General features: G+C 44.5%; 1 protein-coding gene across 1 annotated transcript in view; it reads right to left on the minus strand.

Annotated features, from left to right (window-relative positions):
• The window catches only part of SF3A3 (splicing factor 3a subunit 3), a gene marked incomplete at its 5' end in the record, with an annotated part of 28,803 nt that overhangs the window by 10,578 nt on the left and 4,031 nt on the right, over positions 1–14,194 (minus strand). Inside the window, 11 exons of the mRNA XM_079728448.1 lie at positions 2,143–2,233; positions 3,372–3,482; positions 3,577–3,741; positions 5,739–5,808; positions 7,187–7,294; positions 7,452–7,519; positions 8,178–8,246; positions 9,748–9,886; positions 11,031–11,113; positions 12,176–12,267; positions 12,644–12,716. Coding sequence (XP_079584574.1) covers positions 2,143–2,233; positions 3,372–3,482; positions 3,577–3,741; positions 5,739–5,808; positions 7,187–7,294; positions 7,452–7,519; positions 8,178–8,246; positions 9,748–9,886; positions 11,031–11,113; positions 12,176–12,267; positions 12,644–12,716 — 1,069 coding nt within the window. The remainder of the gene's footprint in view (positions 1–2,142; positions 2,234–3,371; positions 3,483–3,576; positions 3,742–5,738; positions 5,809–7,186; positions 7,295–7,451; positions 7,520–8,177; positions 8,247–9,747; positions 9,887–11,030; positions 11,114–12,175; positions 12,268–12,643; positions 12,717–14,194) is intronic.

Consider the following 14,194-nt stretch of genomic DNA (forward strand, 5'->3'; position numbering starts at 1 on the left):
CCCCCGCTTGCCACAACTAGAGAAAGCCCTCGCACAGAAATGAAGACCCAACACAGCCAAAAATAAATAAATAAATAAATAAATTAAAAAAAAAGAAGATGAACAGATGGAGATTTCCCTGGCAACCCTGCATGGCGTGCAGTGTGGCCAAAACAAAAACAAAACAAAAAAAACCTGCATTAAAAGAATATCTACCACCCAGTACGAAATAATTCAGGAATGCTGTTTTATTCAAGGCCTGATAAAAGAAAAAGTAGTAAAAATGCTGTCACCTTTCTTTTGAGGAATGTGATAATAAAATCATAAGCCAGTTTTAAAATTAGTATAGCTGCATCACCACGGTCCTTAAAAACAGCATCCAGGGAAGGATGACTTACTGTCTGCTTCTATTTAACATAAGACGTGGGGGCAATGCTTAGGAAAAATAAATACATGGAACAAAATTAATTAAAACATCCCCTTTGTTTTTGTAGTTGGCATGACTATAAGCCTAAAATAATGTAAGGAGTTCAATTTCAAGGTATCAGAAGTAATAAATTAACTCAGGCAATTTGCAGGACATAAGGAAATACACACCAGGGACCTCTTTGGTGGTCCAGTGGCTAAGACTCTGCACTCCCAATGCAGGGGGTCCGGGTTCGATTCCTGGTCAGGGAACTAGATCCTGCATGCTGCAACTAAGACCCGGCGCAGCCAAGTAAATAAAATAAATATTGAAAAGAAAAAAAGAGAGGAGGAGAGGGGAGGGGAGGGGAGGGGAGGGGAGGGGAGGGGAGGGGAGGGGAGGGGAGGGAATTCCCTGGCGGTGCAGTGGATAAGAATCCGCCTGCCAATGCAGGGGACACGGGTTTGAGCCCTGGTCCGGGAAGATCCCACATGCCGTGGAGCAACTAAACCTGTGTGCCACAACTACTGAGCCTGCGCTCTAGAGCCCGTGAGCCACAACTACTGAGCCTGCGTGCTGCAACTACTGAAGCCCGTGCACCTAGGGTCTGTGCTCTGCAACAAGAGAAGCCACCATGATGAGAAGCCTGCACACCACAACAAAGAGTAGCCCCCACTCACCGCAACTAGAGAAAGCCTGCACGCAGCAACGAAGACCCAACGCAGCCAAAAATAAATAAAATAAATAAATAAAAATTTTTAAAAAAGTATTAAAACAAAACATAAAAAACAGCAAGGAGGAGTCCCCAAAGCTGACTCACACAAAAAACTCAATGAAAGAGTCCCCAGAGTCCACAGGTTAAATCAGGGATCATCAGGGAGCTCTTTAGAAGGTCATTTCTACTTGGCTCTGCCACAGAGGATTTGAACAACCCCAGAGCTGGGAGCCAAAGGAGTTAGCTGAACAGGCAGTGGAGTAGTGTGATATGCACACCTGAGAGGGAGTGCCTGAAACTTAACAAAGTGGAGTGGTAAAATTACTTTCTTCACGGTCTAACCCACTAACAGTGAAAACGTGACAGAGAAGAGATAAACTAGAAAGAAAATAAGAAGCCTATGAGAAAGATGGCAAAAGCTACCATTGCCAGGCAAACAGGAAGCCTGACTGAGATCCCTGGGCGCTTCAACAACACATTCCTGGACACACGCTGCACTTGGCTTTTTCTCCAAGAGGTATTTTGCTGCCGTGTTGCTGGGTATCTGCCCTGTCACCTCAGAAATAAGTTTACTGAGACCATTTCTACTTTTTCCTTCATATCTGCAGTTAACATAGTAAAATCAATTCAAAAAATATACATAAACCCATTCACTCAAAATCTTGCATACACGGGAGTTCACAGACCCCAGTTAAAAGCCATTTTAGGGAATTCCCTGGCAGTACAGTGGTTAGGACTCCAAACTCTCACTGCTGAGGGCCCAGGTTCAATCCCTGGTTGGGGAACTAAAATCCCACAAGCCGCACGGCACGGCTGAGGGGGGCAAAAAACAAAAAGCTGTTTTATAGTCAGCACAGAGCTCTTCTCAAGGGAGAAAGAATCAGTACGGCTGGCTAATTCATCCCCTCAAAAAGCAGTGAAAGTATGTAGGACTGTAGTAGTTTGTACATATCCACAACCTGCTGCCCTTAGGCCTGGACACACCAGGGTATCGGGAAAGTGAACTGTAGGTCTGACCTCGGGAACAATAAAGCTTACTTACAGGAGACGGCGTCTTCAATCTGTGTCACGTTAGCAAAGTGGGCAGTGTTTGGGATGCCCAAACACCTCATGCCATGAGCATGACGCCATTCCTGGGAAAAGCAAGAGGACAATCTGAAACGGGATGACTGAACACTGAGCACTAACTCCATTCTACTCATAAGCCCTACCCTGACCCTCTGCAAAAGGCTCCACCTAAAGGCAGCGTTCCTTTTGTGGCTCTTGTTTGTAGACAGCTGGCTGTCACTGACAAGAGCCTGTTACTTCAGAGCAGCACTGCACTGTTTGCCTCACTGGGCTAGTTTATAAAAAACCTAGATTCCAGATCCAGACAAAACCTGTGTCAAGACCACAACTCACCAGTCACCTCCCAAGCAACCCCCCTCCACCAGCATCAGTAAGCGTTACTGATGGCTGGTCAGCGTCATCTTTGGAAGTAAAGGAGAAGACTGTTTATCAGATATAGGCAAGGCTACGAAAGAGACCAGTAAGAGACGCTGATGCAATGACAGTTCTGGCTCAGGGACAGCAAATGGCATGGGCCCTGGATGCCAATTCTAATTCACTGGAGGTGGTGTTGAGAAAGATTCAGAGTACTCAGGAGCTTGGCGGAAAAGACCCCAGGATCAATTAGTAATATGTACGTCTGAGGGAGAGAGAGAGGAGTTCATATAAATTCGCCATCCTTGGCTACATCTAGCAAGTCTTCCATTCTGTAAAATTTCCTTCCAAGTACTAAGAATTGAAGGCAGAAACAAAACAAGGGTGAATTCACTTACTGGAGTACCACCCAGATAATGCTTTCTCTCAAGAATAGCTTGATAAATGTCATCCTCTTCGTTTCTTTTTTTCAAGAGGCAAAGGCCCATTTAAGACCCAAAGAAGGAGGCGGTCAGCCCTTTCTTTGGTCCTGAGTACTAGCAACAGGATAGAGAAATGACCAAGGAGTCAGAAAGGCAAAAAGAAAAATAAAGAGCAAGCAAGAGAAAACAGAAATGAGGTTCAAACAGCAGAGTGGTAGGATGCCTCCAGAAACCATCTCAGGTACTACCCAAGGCTGGCACTGGTGCCAGAGGCCAAATGCCACATGCTGGACTTTAGATCCACTCCTTCTCTGATTCTCTTAGGCTCTGGACACTAGTGATCCTCTCAGGCTGCTCCTATCCTCTTCTCTAAAAGACTCATGTTTCATGCTTCAACGTCCAGGAGAAATGGTTCTGAATTCCTTACAGCAAAATGCCGCTGGAAGGCCTTGGGACCTCGGTAGGTGTAGTTTCCACAGATCTCACAGTTATAGTTGATATTCAGGCCATGAAGCTTATACAACCAGTAAGGAATGGGCTAAAAGAAATCAGATAAAAAACAGTATTAGACTAGTGTCTGCATCTGCTTCCAAAATGGGATATGAGGGAAAGACGGTAGTGTTGGGACTGACTTTGCCATCCCAGCCAAGGGGCAGGTTTTTGGGGTTGTAAATGATTTCGTTCTCTTCGTCTTCACTTTCACTCTCGCTGATTTGCTCTTCCTCCTCCTCTTCTCGCTCTTCTCCGGTTCTTGCCTGCTTGCGCTGTACATTTTCATGAGTGAGATGTCGCTGTTCCTAAGTCAAGCCCATAAATGAAAAGGGAAGTCAAAGAATAGTGCAGAACAAGAAGGGAAATTTCCTATTCTGCTATAACCCTTGCTGACCCCTCACTTCTAAGGATTAGGTTTTCTTCCTTGTCGAACAAAGAGAAAGTCTTGTCTTCAAATCAGAATTCCTCATCAGCAGAGGAATAATTCTTCCCTGATCTTAAAGGAAGAAGTCAAAGGTTTTATAAAGCACTTGCCTAAGTTACTCGTCTGAGACCACGAACTATCACAGAACAAAAGAGAACAGTCTCTTCTCTTCTGTCTCTAAAATATCTCCTGAACCAGTCCTTCCTTCTCCTTCCCACTGTTATCGTCCTCAGCAAGATGACAACCTTCTAACTTGACCTGAGTCTCTCCTCATTCCAGTCCAGCTTCCACGCTGTTCCCAGATTTTTCTGCTCAAAATAACCAATCTAATGGTACACTTTGCTTAAAGAACTTTTATTGGCTTTCTGCTGCTTAAAGGACAAGGTTCCAATTTCCAACATAACTTTCCAAATTTCTCTGACCACTCCCTCCTTTACAAGGCACACCCATATATACTGGTTTCCTCATTATTTCCTTTCATTGTATTTTACCTTCTTGCTTGCTGTTTCCTCTACCTGGAACATTTTTATCTCCCTCTTTCTAGGCAGAACACTCAATCTCAATGTATTACAGCACTTGTCACATTATACTGCAGTTATATGTAGCCCTCAGCCGTAAAGTGGGCTTTTCGAGGGCAAGAGGCTGTGTCATATTCACTACTGTATCCAAAGATCTAGCATAATGTCTGGAAACCAACAGGTACCAATAAATGGTGAAATAATGGTAAAAATAATATCAGTACATAACAAGAGCAACATCTAGAAACCATTTTGGCTGGAACTGGCTGGAATTCCAAAGACAAGAGTGCCACCTCCTGGCAGGGAAAGCAAAATGCTCTCAAAGGAGGGAGAAGTAGTGGGCACACCTGTGTCAGGGGCACAAATTTGCCTCTCAGTCTTCTTCAGAGGACTGGCAACACAGACTACTGCCCACTCTAGCACAGTGCAGGTTTACTGTGGAGAATATAAGTACCCCCAGTATCCAATGTCTGGCTAGCCTCCTCTTATCAAAAGCGGTTGTAATAGAAGGAAACAAAAAGATGAATCTTAGTTTTATAACCTATTACATAAGTGGTCCTCAAACAAGGGCAGAATGAAAATGTCCATGGCAACTGACAGAGACACGCAGACCAGCTATCTGAGCCGGACTCACCTGCTCACTCAAAGCACCATGTGAGCATTTGTAGAGGCAAAGGCTCAGAGTGGTTGAAAGCAGACAACCAGAAAGGCCGGTCCTCCACAGGACTCCCAGAGACACTGACCACCTTCTCTGGATGAGTGGTGCCCTTTCCTCCACCTTCTCTTCCCTGAAAGAGTCATTTCCTCCCACTCGTCCCTTCTTTCTCTCTGAGATAAGCATCCTGGTCAGGTTAGGCCTTTTTCTACCCGCAACCCCCACTTCAGCTTCTTCTTGAAAGAATATTCAGAAAGGAGCAGCTCACAGCCAGCTCTGTACCACTAACCTCCTGGCCTTAAGAAGTTTCACACAATCTTGTGAACACGTAAGGAATGCCTTTTCAGAATAAGTCACATCTGAAAAGCTACTCTCATCTGACTTTTGAGTGTCTGCTTCTTGGGTCACCCCTGGGTATACACCAGAGCTCAGGCAAAGAATGTGGATACTAAGGGGAGTCTATTCTCTCTGCCTAGCCTCATGGGATTGGGCAACCTTGGGAATATCACCTAACAACAGACACCTAAGAACAGAACAGCACCTCAATGAAGGGCCAAGTACCCTAGGAGAACCCAATTTTCTGCTGAAGTAGTTTGATATGTATCTTTCCTCTTGCAATCCTAAAAAAAAAATCCTACAAATTCATATTTCTCTTACTTCCCCATCTTGTATCATTTACAGCCCTCAGCAGAGTCAGTTACTCACCCCAAGAATCTCTACATATTCGTAGATCTGGGCTTCTAGGAAAGCAATGTCTTTGTTCCTCTCAGTGTCTCTGAAAATAAGAAATAAACTGTATCACTCAAGGGTTCTTTTACCCAATGCCCTGTTCCGTACATCTGGGAACATTTATTCTATGGGTGCATTAAAAATTACAAGCATGTGAGAAATAGCACGTTGTGAAAGCAAATGCTCTGCTCAGCTTAGGACTCGCTGATAGAAGTACTGAGGTTATTTCTTAGAATGCATGGAAGCTTCCTCTTTGACCTCATTCTAGAAGGTGAAAGACATAACCAGGTATTTAAATTTCCATGATTATAACATACAAAGGAAATGTGGTACAGAAGAGCAAGCTCTGGAACCAGCAGACTTGGGCCCAAATCCTGACCTTGCTCCTTAGTAACTGTGAGATAACAGACACATCCCATAACTTTTCTAAGTCCTTATCTGCAAAAAATCAGGATAACTTTTTGGGATTGTTTTGAGAATTAGGAAAACCACATATAAGAAACAACCTGTGCAGGGCTTTCCTCGTGGCGCAGTGGTTAAGAATCCACCTGCCAACATGGGGACACGGGTTCGAGCCCTGGACCGGGAAGATCCCACATGCCGTGAAGCAACTAAGCCCGTGCGCCACAACTACTGAACCTGCGCTCTAGGGCCAGCGAGCCACAACTACTGAGCCTGCAGGCCTAGAGCCCGTGTTCTGCAACAAGGGAAGCCACCGCGATGAGAAGCGTGCACACTGCAACGAAGAGTAGCCCCCACTCGCTGCAACTAGAGGAAGCACGCACGCAGCAACAAAGGCCCAACGCAGCCAAAAATAAATTTAAAAAAAATAAATTTATTTAAAAAAAAAACCCTGGGCTTCCCTGGTGGCACAGTGGTTGAGAGTCCGCCTGCCGATGCAGGGGACACGGGTTCATACTCCAGTCCGGGAAGATCCCACGTGCCGCGGAGCGACTGGGCCCGTGGGCCATGGCCGCTGAGCCTGCGCGTCCGGAGCCTGTGCTCCGCAATGGAAGAGGCCACAACAGTGAGAGGCCCGCCTACCGTAAAAAAAAAACAAACAAAAAAACCCCCGTACAAGCATGTGGCTCAAGAACAGATTCAACTGTCGTTAGTAAAAATGTACTTAGAAAAATATTTTTGAACCTACTTAGTTTCTATAACCTACAGAGGTAACAAAAGGTACCCAGGGCACAGTTTCAACTTTACAGACATCACCCACTCTCAGTCAGCTGAGTACAGACTGTCTTTGGTTTATAATAACAATGAGAGCATGCTCTGCCATTAGCAGAGAGAGAACTGACTGGCTCTCAATGGATCAATAGTGGTGATAAAACAGGCTTTAAAATTTCTGTTGTGGTAAGAATTCTGCATGGGAATAAAAACTTTAAAGTGTCAACAGAGGTGCGGCCCCAGCCACTCACCGCTTGGTGCCCTTTGACTTGGGATTTTTGGCAAACAGGGAGGTGTCGAGTGACTCCAGGGACTTTCCTTTGGTGCTGAATAGCCTCTGGGCTCGCTCTTCTAGGGTCCTAAGGAGACACAAGGGGCAAAGGATTTCAGGATTACTTTATAGGCTTGCTTATCTTTGTAGTGGGGGGTGACAGAAAGAAGGGAATCAGAGCCACTTAGAAGATTGTGAAACACACAGTAAATGCGACAGTTCTGATAGAAAAACCAGCCTCTTACCCGCCGCACTTCAGGCCTAAAGCTAAGAGTGCAGATTTCAATCTGTCCAGACCCAGGGAGGCCAACTCCTGTATGAAAGAGACAAGTTACAATTTTATATAAATAGACTTGGAGAAACAACAAATGCTGAAACTTCGTCTTTGCAGGCTGGGGTGTGGGTGTTCCTAAAGCTGTGGCAAGACCACACATTCCACAGCCAATCTCCTAGCAGTACGCCCCAACTCTCCAAAGAGGCCTTGGGGGTTAAGTTCATACATAACCATACTGGTAGTGTTCCATTACCTCCACTACAGCTTAAGATGGTTAGAATTTTTAGTTTACAGTTTTCAAAGAAGTTGGATACACTTTTTATTCTTTTTTTTTTTTTTTTTTTTTTTGCGGTATGCGGGCCTCTCACTGTTGTGGCCTCTCCCGTTGCGGAGCACAGGCTCCGGACGCGCAGGCTCAGCGGCCATGGCGCACGGGCCTAGCCGCTCTGCGGCATGTGGGATCCTCCCGGACCGGGGCACGAACCCGTGTGCCCTGCATTGGCAGGCAGATTCTTAACCACTGCGCCACCAGGGAAGCCCCACTTTTTATTCTTTTTATCTTTCTACATTCTTTGTAGATGCTTGGCCCCAAGAACTGATGTCTTATCATAAGTTTATCACATTAAAAACAGGAGACCGAGTGATCCCTCTGAGGAGTGAACAGGCAAGACCAGCACAGTGGATAAAGAAAACATACCTCCCAGGAGGAGAATGCAGAGAGGTCAAGATGGGCTCCAGCATGGGTCAGGGCACTGCTTGTCTCTTTCTGGAAAGAACAATATGATGTTTATTAATACCCAGGTTTAGAATGAAGGCAAGGGAGTCATCTAAAGTGCAGGCACACCTCAGAGACATTGCAAGTTCAGTTCTAGACCATCACAGTAAAACGAGTATCACAATAAAGCAAGTCACACGACTTTTTTGGCTTCCCGGTGCGTATAAGAGCTATGTTTACGCTATACTGTAGTCTATTAAGTACACAATAGCATTATGTCTAAAAAAATAATGTGCATGCCTTAGTTAAAAAATACTTTATTGCCGGAGCTTCCCTGGTGGCGCAGTGGTTGAGAGCCCACCTGCCAATGCAGGGGACGTGGGTTCGAGCCCTGGTCCGGGAAGATCCCACATGCCACGGAGCAGCTGGGCCCGTGTGCCACAGCTGCTGAGCCTGTGCTCTGGAGCCTGTGAGCCACAGTGCTGAGCCCACGTGCCACAACTGTGGAAGCCTGCGTGCCTGGAGCCTGTGCTCCACAACAAGAGAGGCCACCGCAATGAGAAGCCCGCGTACCACAACGAAGAGTAGCCCCCGCTTGCTGCAACTAAAGAAAGCCCGCGAGCAGCAATGAAGACCCAGTGCAGCCAAAAATAAAATAAATAAAACAAATAAATGTATTAAAAAAAACACTTTATTGCTAAAAAATGCTAACCGCCACCTGAGGCTTCAGTGAGTCTTGGTAGTAACAAAAATCATGGATCACAGACCACCATAACAAAATGAAAAATGGCACTAATAGATTTGCTTGACACAGGGTTGCTGCAAACCCTCCATCTGTAAAAAATGAACCATCTGGGGCTTCCCTGGTGGCGCAGTGGTTGGGAGTCCGCCTGCCGATGCAGGGGACGCGGGTTCGTGCCCCGGTCTGGGAGGATCCCACGTGCCGCGGAGCGGCTGGGCCCGTGGGCCATGGCCGCTGGGCCTGTGCTCCGGAGCCTGTGCTCCGCAAGGGGAGAGGCCACAGCAGTGAGAGGCCCGCCTACCGCAAAAAAAAAAAAAAAAAAAAATGAACCATCTGAGAAGTGCGAGAAAGCCAAGTGCAGTAAGATGAGGTGTTCGTGTATCAGGTGCTGGTTGGCCCCTTATACACATGTATGAATAACAACCAAATGCCTACAAGAGCAGAGCAAAAAAAAAAAACCAGATTGAAAAACTCCCAGAGATTTCAGGAAAACTCAAGTTTGTCCCCAGGAATGAAAACATAAAGATTTCTAGCATATAACTGTATCAGTTTTTGGTCAGTAGGAACCACAGAGCAGTAATGACATGGTTGGTGAAACTCCTGGGCCCAGCCAATGGCAAGTGGGCCCTGGCAAATCTCTTTCAAATTACGCAGAGAAAACCCAGCATACTTGGCAGACAACATCTCATGGCCATAACTGATCTCAAGGGATCAGCACCTCATGCCCTAAAGCAGAGGCTCAAGATTACAGTAAAATAATTAGTTTACATCCCTGGCATGTCCTTCACCCACATCCCCACTGAAGCTCACCGGCCATCCAGGAAAAGTGCCATTCTCCCACTTCTTCTCAAACTCATTCTGAATTTTCCCAAAAAGTTCATTCTGATCTTGGAGAGGTTTCACTCTATCTGTGTAATCCTGAAGGTACTCAAGCAGCATCTCCAGATATCTACAGAGGAGTAAATAACACAGAGACAGCAAGGTTTCTATTTTTGATATACTGTCATGCCCTGTAAAACATACTTATAATTCCAGTGAAACTAGTTTCTTCAAGTAATAATACTACTTTAAAAAATTAGGGGCTTCCCTGGTGGCACAGTGGTTGGGAGTCCGCCTGCCGATGCAGGGGACACGGGTTCGTGCCCTGGTCTGCGAAGATCCCACATGCCGCGGAGCGGCTAGGCCCGTGAGCTATGGTCGCTGAGCCTGCGCATCCGGAACCTGTGCTCCGCAACGGGAGAGGCCACAACAGTGAGAGGCCCGCGTACCGCACAAAAAAAAAAAAAAAAAAAAAAAAAAAAAAGAGCTTACAATTGGCTTTCTCCTAATATGTCATCTTTTTTTAAAAAAAAACATTTATTTATTTGGTTGTGTCAGGTCTTAGTTGAGGCAGGCAGTCTCCTTAGTTGTGGCTCGCCAGCTCCTTAGTTGCAGCTGGCAGGCTCCTTAGTTGCGGCATGCGTGTGGGATCTACTTCCCGGATCAGGATCGAACCCGGGCCCCCTGCTTTGGGAGCACGGAGTCTTAACCACTGCGCCACCAGGGAAATCCCTCTCCTAATATGTCATCTTGATTCTGACCTTTCCTATCTTCTTTCATCCTCATGATACAATTCCAAATACTAAAGTCTTAACTCACATATAAAAGATTTTAGGTAAAAAGAAAATGAGAAAAAGAGAGGAAGGTAGAGTACAGATTACTAACCAGGGGCATAACAACACAAACAAAACTTAAATCTATACATCAGACCCAGGCACTTAACTTCAATCACAATCTGAGAAAGTCTTATTTTTTCCCATTCAACTCCAAAGACACAGAGCCACCTGGATAGGAGACTTCCTTCTACAATGAGACAACATGAAGAACAGTATGGGTCTAAGATTGCGGATGTGCCCATAGACACACATTCTTCCAGAGCCAGAGTATTATGGTTTTGAAACCATGTCATTCAAAATTCCTATCCTCCAATAATAAACCTGGAAGTCATTCATATATGCCTTTCATGCAACAAAATTCAAAACTGCCCTCAAACCTTCTCATTAAACAATCTTCTAGTTAAATCCAGTAGAGGCCTAGAAACTAGTAATGGCTACCTCTTATACTCTGCATTCTTCCTTTCTTTAGGAATGTCAAACAACTGGTCGAAGATTGACAGGTAAGTGATATAATCCAGCTTCTGGAAAGAGAAAAGAAATGACAAGAGATTCAGTTAGGTGTTTGCACCAAGTTGCAATATAATCTCCAATAAATGAGATTAAAATTGAGCGTTGCCTAACAAAGTAACAAGGCCCAGCTCACTTCAGTCTTTCCCCTGCCCCAACATTTAATTCCTGCACTGAGTGTTAATTCCACTGGACTGAGCAGAATATCAGATACACAATTAACTCCGTGAAATAAAGATCAAGTCAATAAACCATAAGTTAAAAGAAACATCTGTTGAACATTACTATTAGGTTGGCCAAAAAGTTCATTCAGTTAGCGAATATGTTTTTCAATAAAGTTCTTCGTGAAAATGAAAAATGTCTTTTATATTTACTTAAAACCAAATGAACTTTTTGGCCTACCCAATATATACAGGGCACTTGTTTAAAGACTGACACCCACTACATCCTAAAATAAGGTCCCAGAAGGTGGCATTTGTTCACTCATTTAATCACTTACTGAATATCTTTGGACCAAGTACATGGATACAGATGAGAACAAGACAGATAGAGGACTGTACTCATGGAGCTTAAAGTTTAGTCACAACTTTTGAGATATGTCCTCACAACCCCAAGAGAAATTTCATCATGTATTTCCTTGTGACCCTGAGACTGTCACATTAAACCTCAGCTCTTATGGTAAGTTATTTTCTAATACCTTTTAAAAGATATTAAATAGCCCTCCTGGCAGAGATTATGTTTTTGTATCTTTCATGTACCTACTACTCTGTATGCCTAACACAGAAGCTTGATGTGTATTTGTGAGTTTAAAAAATTTTTTTATTTTTACAAAAGCAAAATAAGCTTGTCGTATTAATAAAATAAAATTTATTGATAAGTAAAATATGCTTATTGTATTGACTGTAGAAACCCAACTTTCACTTTGAAAAGTGTTTCATTCCAAGAAAGCACATCACCTCTTTAATATTTACATAAGAGTTCCAGAACACAAGGAAGACACTCTAATTGTTTCAGGTCTAGTAGTGTCCTGACTCACCCCTAGAATCAGAACCACTCTCCCCTCTCCTGGGTCTTACCTCAGAGGCCTTCAGGTTAATGTATTTGAGGTAACAGTCATGGAGATCAAGGTAACGACCATATCCTTCTTCATCTGTGAACTCCACTAAGTCTGAAGGAATCAGATATCAAGATTCAGATACTAAAGACCAGTTTCTTGGACTTGGCTTTTCAAGCGGACTGCATTGTTTCATAATGCAGCCCTTCACCCAAATATCCTCCCTCTAGTCACAAAGTGAACAGACCTCGCTTTTCTAGGCGAGTGAATTTGAGCTGGGCTAGCACAAAATGACTATTTTGTCCAAGGCCGATTCAGGATGACAATCTAGTCCAGACTTTCCTCTAGTCTAGCAAAGAGGAAATCAGTAAGGAAACCTGGCTATAAATTTCTCTGGGGCCATTTTCCAGGGCTCTGAGAGCAAATCTGAGCTCTGGTCATTAACCTGTACTTCTGCTAGTGCTGGATAGAAACATTAAACGCTACTTACTTTGTGCCTCTTCACTTGGATTCTCTCGAGCCTTCAGGAGCTCCTCAAATTCCACTGACATTGGCACACAGATCTGATGGGAAAAAGAGAAAAGCTCAAGTGGATATTTCAACATAGAAGTTCCCGTATCACAGAATGGACTATATAGAAAGTTGGATTCCTAACACTTTGTTTGGCCTTGATTTTTCATTAGGAGCTTTCTTCTGTTTTCTAATTACCTTGCTTTTTCCTTTTCCTTTCTGCATTGTTTAACTAAAAATTGCTAAAATAACACATGCTCACAAAAACTCAAATAACACAAAAAGACAAAATGAAAAAAAATCAAGGTTCAGGGCTTCCCTGGTGGCACAGTGGTTAGGAATCCGCCTGCCAATGCAAGAGACATGGGTTCAAGCCCTGGTCCGGGAAGATCCCACATGCTGTGGAACAACTAAGCCTGTGCGCCACAACTACTGAGCCTGCACTCTAGAGCCCGTTTGCCACAACTACTGAGCCCGTGCGCCACAACTTACTGAAGCCTGCGTGCCTAGAGCCCGTGCTCCCAACAAGAGAAGCCACCACAATGAGAAGCCTGCACACCACAACGAAGAGTAGCCCCCGCTCGCCGCAACCAGAGAAAAGCCCACGTGCAGCAACGAAGACCCAACGCAGCCAAAAATAAAATAAATAAAACAAGTAAATTTATATATATATATATATAAAAAAATCAAGGTTCCCTTGGACTTCCCTGGTGGCACAGTGGATAAGACTCCAAGCTCCCAATGCAGGGGGTCTGGGTTCAATCCCCGGTCAGGGAACTAGATCCCACATGCATGCCGCAACTAAGACACCTGGTGCAACCAAATTAATAAATATTAAAAAAAAAAAAATCAAGGTTCCCCTTTAATAATTCTCCTGGGAATAGCTAACCACTGTCAACAGAACTTTTTTGTTTTTATTATTTATTTATTTTTTATAAATTTATTTATTTATTCATTTATTTAATTTTTGGCTGCATTGGGTCTTCGCTGCTGCATGTGGGTTTTCTCTAGCTGCTGAGAGCGGGGGCTACTCTGTTGTGGTACGCGGGCTTCTCACTGCGGTGGCTTCTCTTGTTGCAGAGCACAGGCTCTAGGCGCACGGGCTTCAGTAGTTGTGGCTCACAGGCTTCAGCAGTTGTGGTTCATGGGCTCTAGAGCACAGACTCAGTAGTTATGGCACAGGGGCTTAGTTGCTCCACAGCATGTGGGATCTCCCCGGACCAGGGCTTGAACCCGTGTCCCCTGCATTGGCAGGTGGTTCTTAACCACTGAGGCACCAGGGAAACCCAACAGACTTTTAAATGTCAGCCATCCCCAAACTCTGCTGCACATTAGAATCACCTGGGAGAGTGCTAAAAAATACTAACGCACTTGATACCAATTTAATCAGAAGTGGTGGGGAGGTAGCAGTACTTTTTAAACGCTCCCAGATTCAAATGCACAGCAAAATTTGGAAACCACTGCTCTATGTACTTAAATATATATATTTGTGTAAGGACATACAGGCAAGTGCAAGATTATTATTTTGTTT

This window comes from Hyperoodon ampullatus (genome assembly GCF_949752795.1).
Source record: "Hyperoodon ampullatus genome assembly, chromosome: 2".
Lineage (NCBI taxonomy): Eukaryota > Metazoa > Chordata > Mammalia > Artiodactyla > Ziphiidae > Hyperoodon > Hyperoodon ampullatus.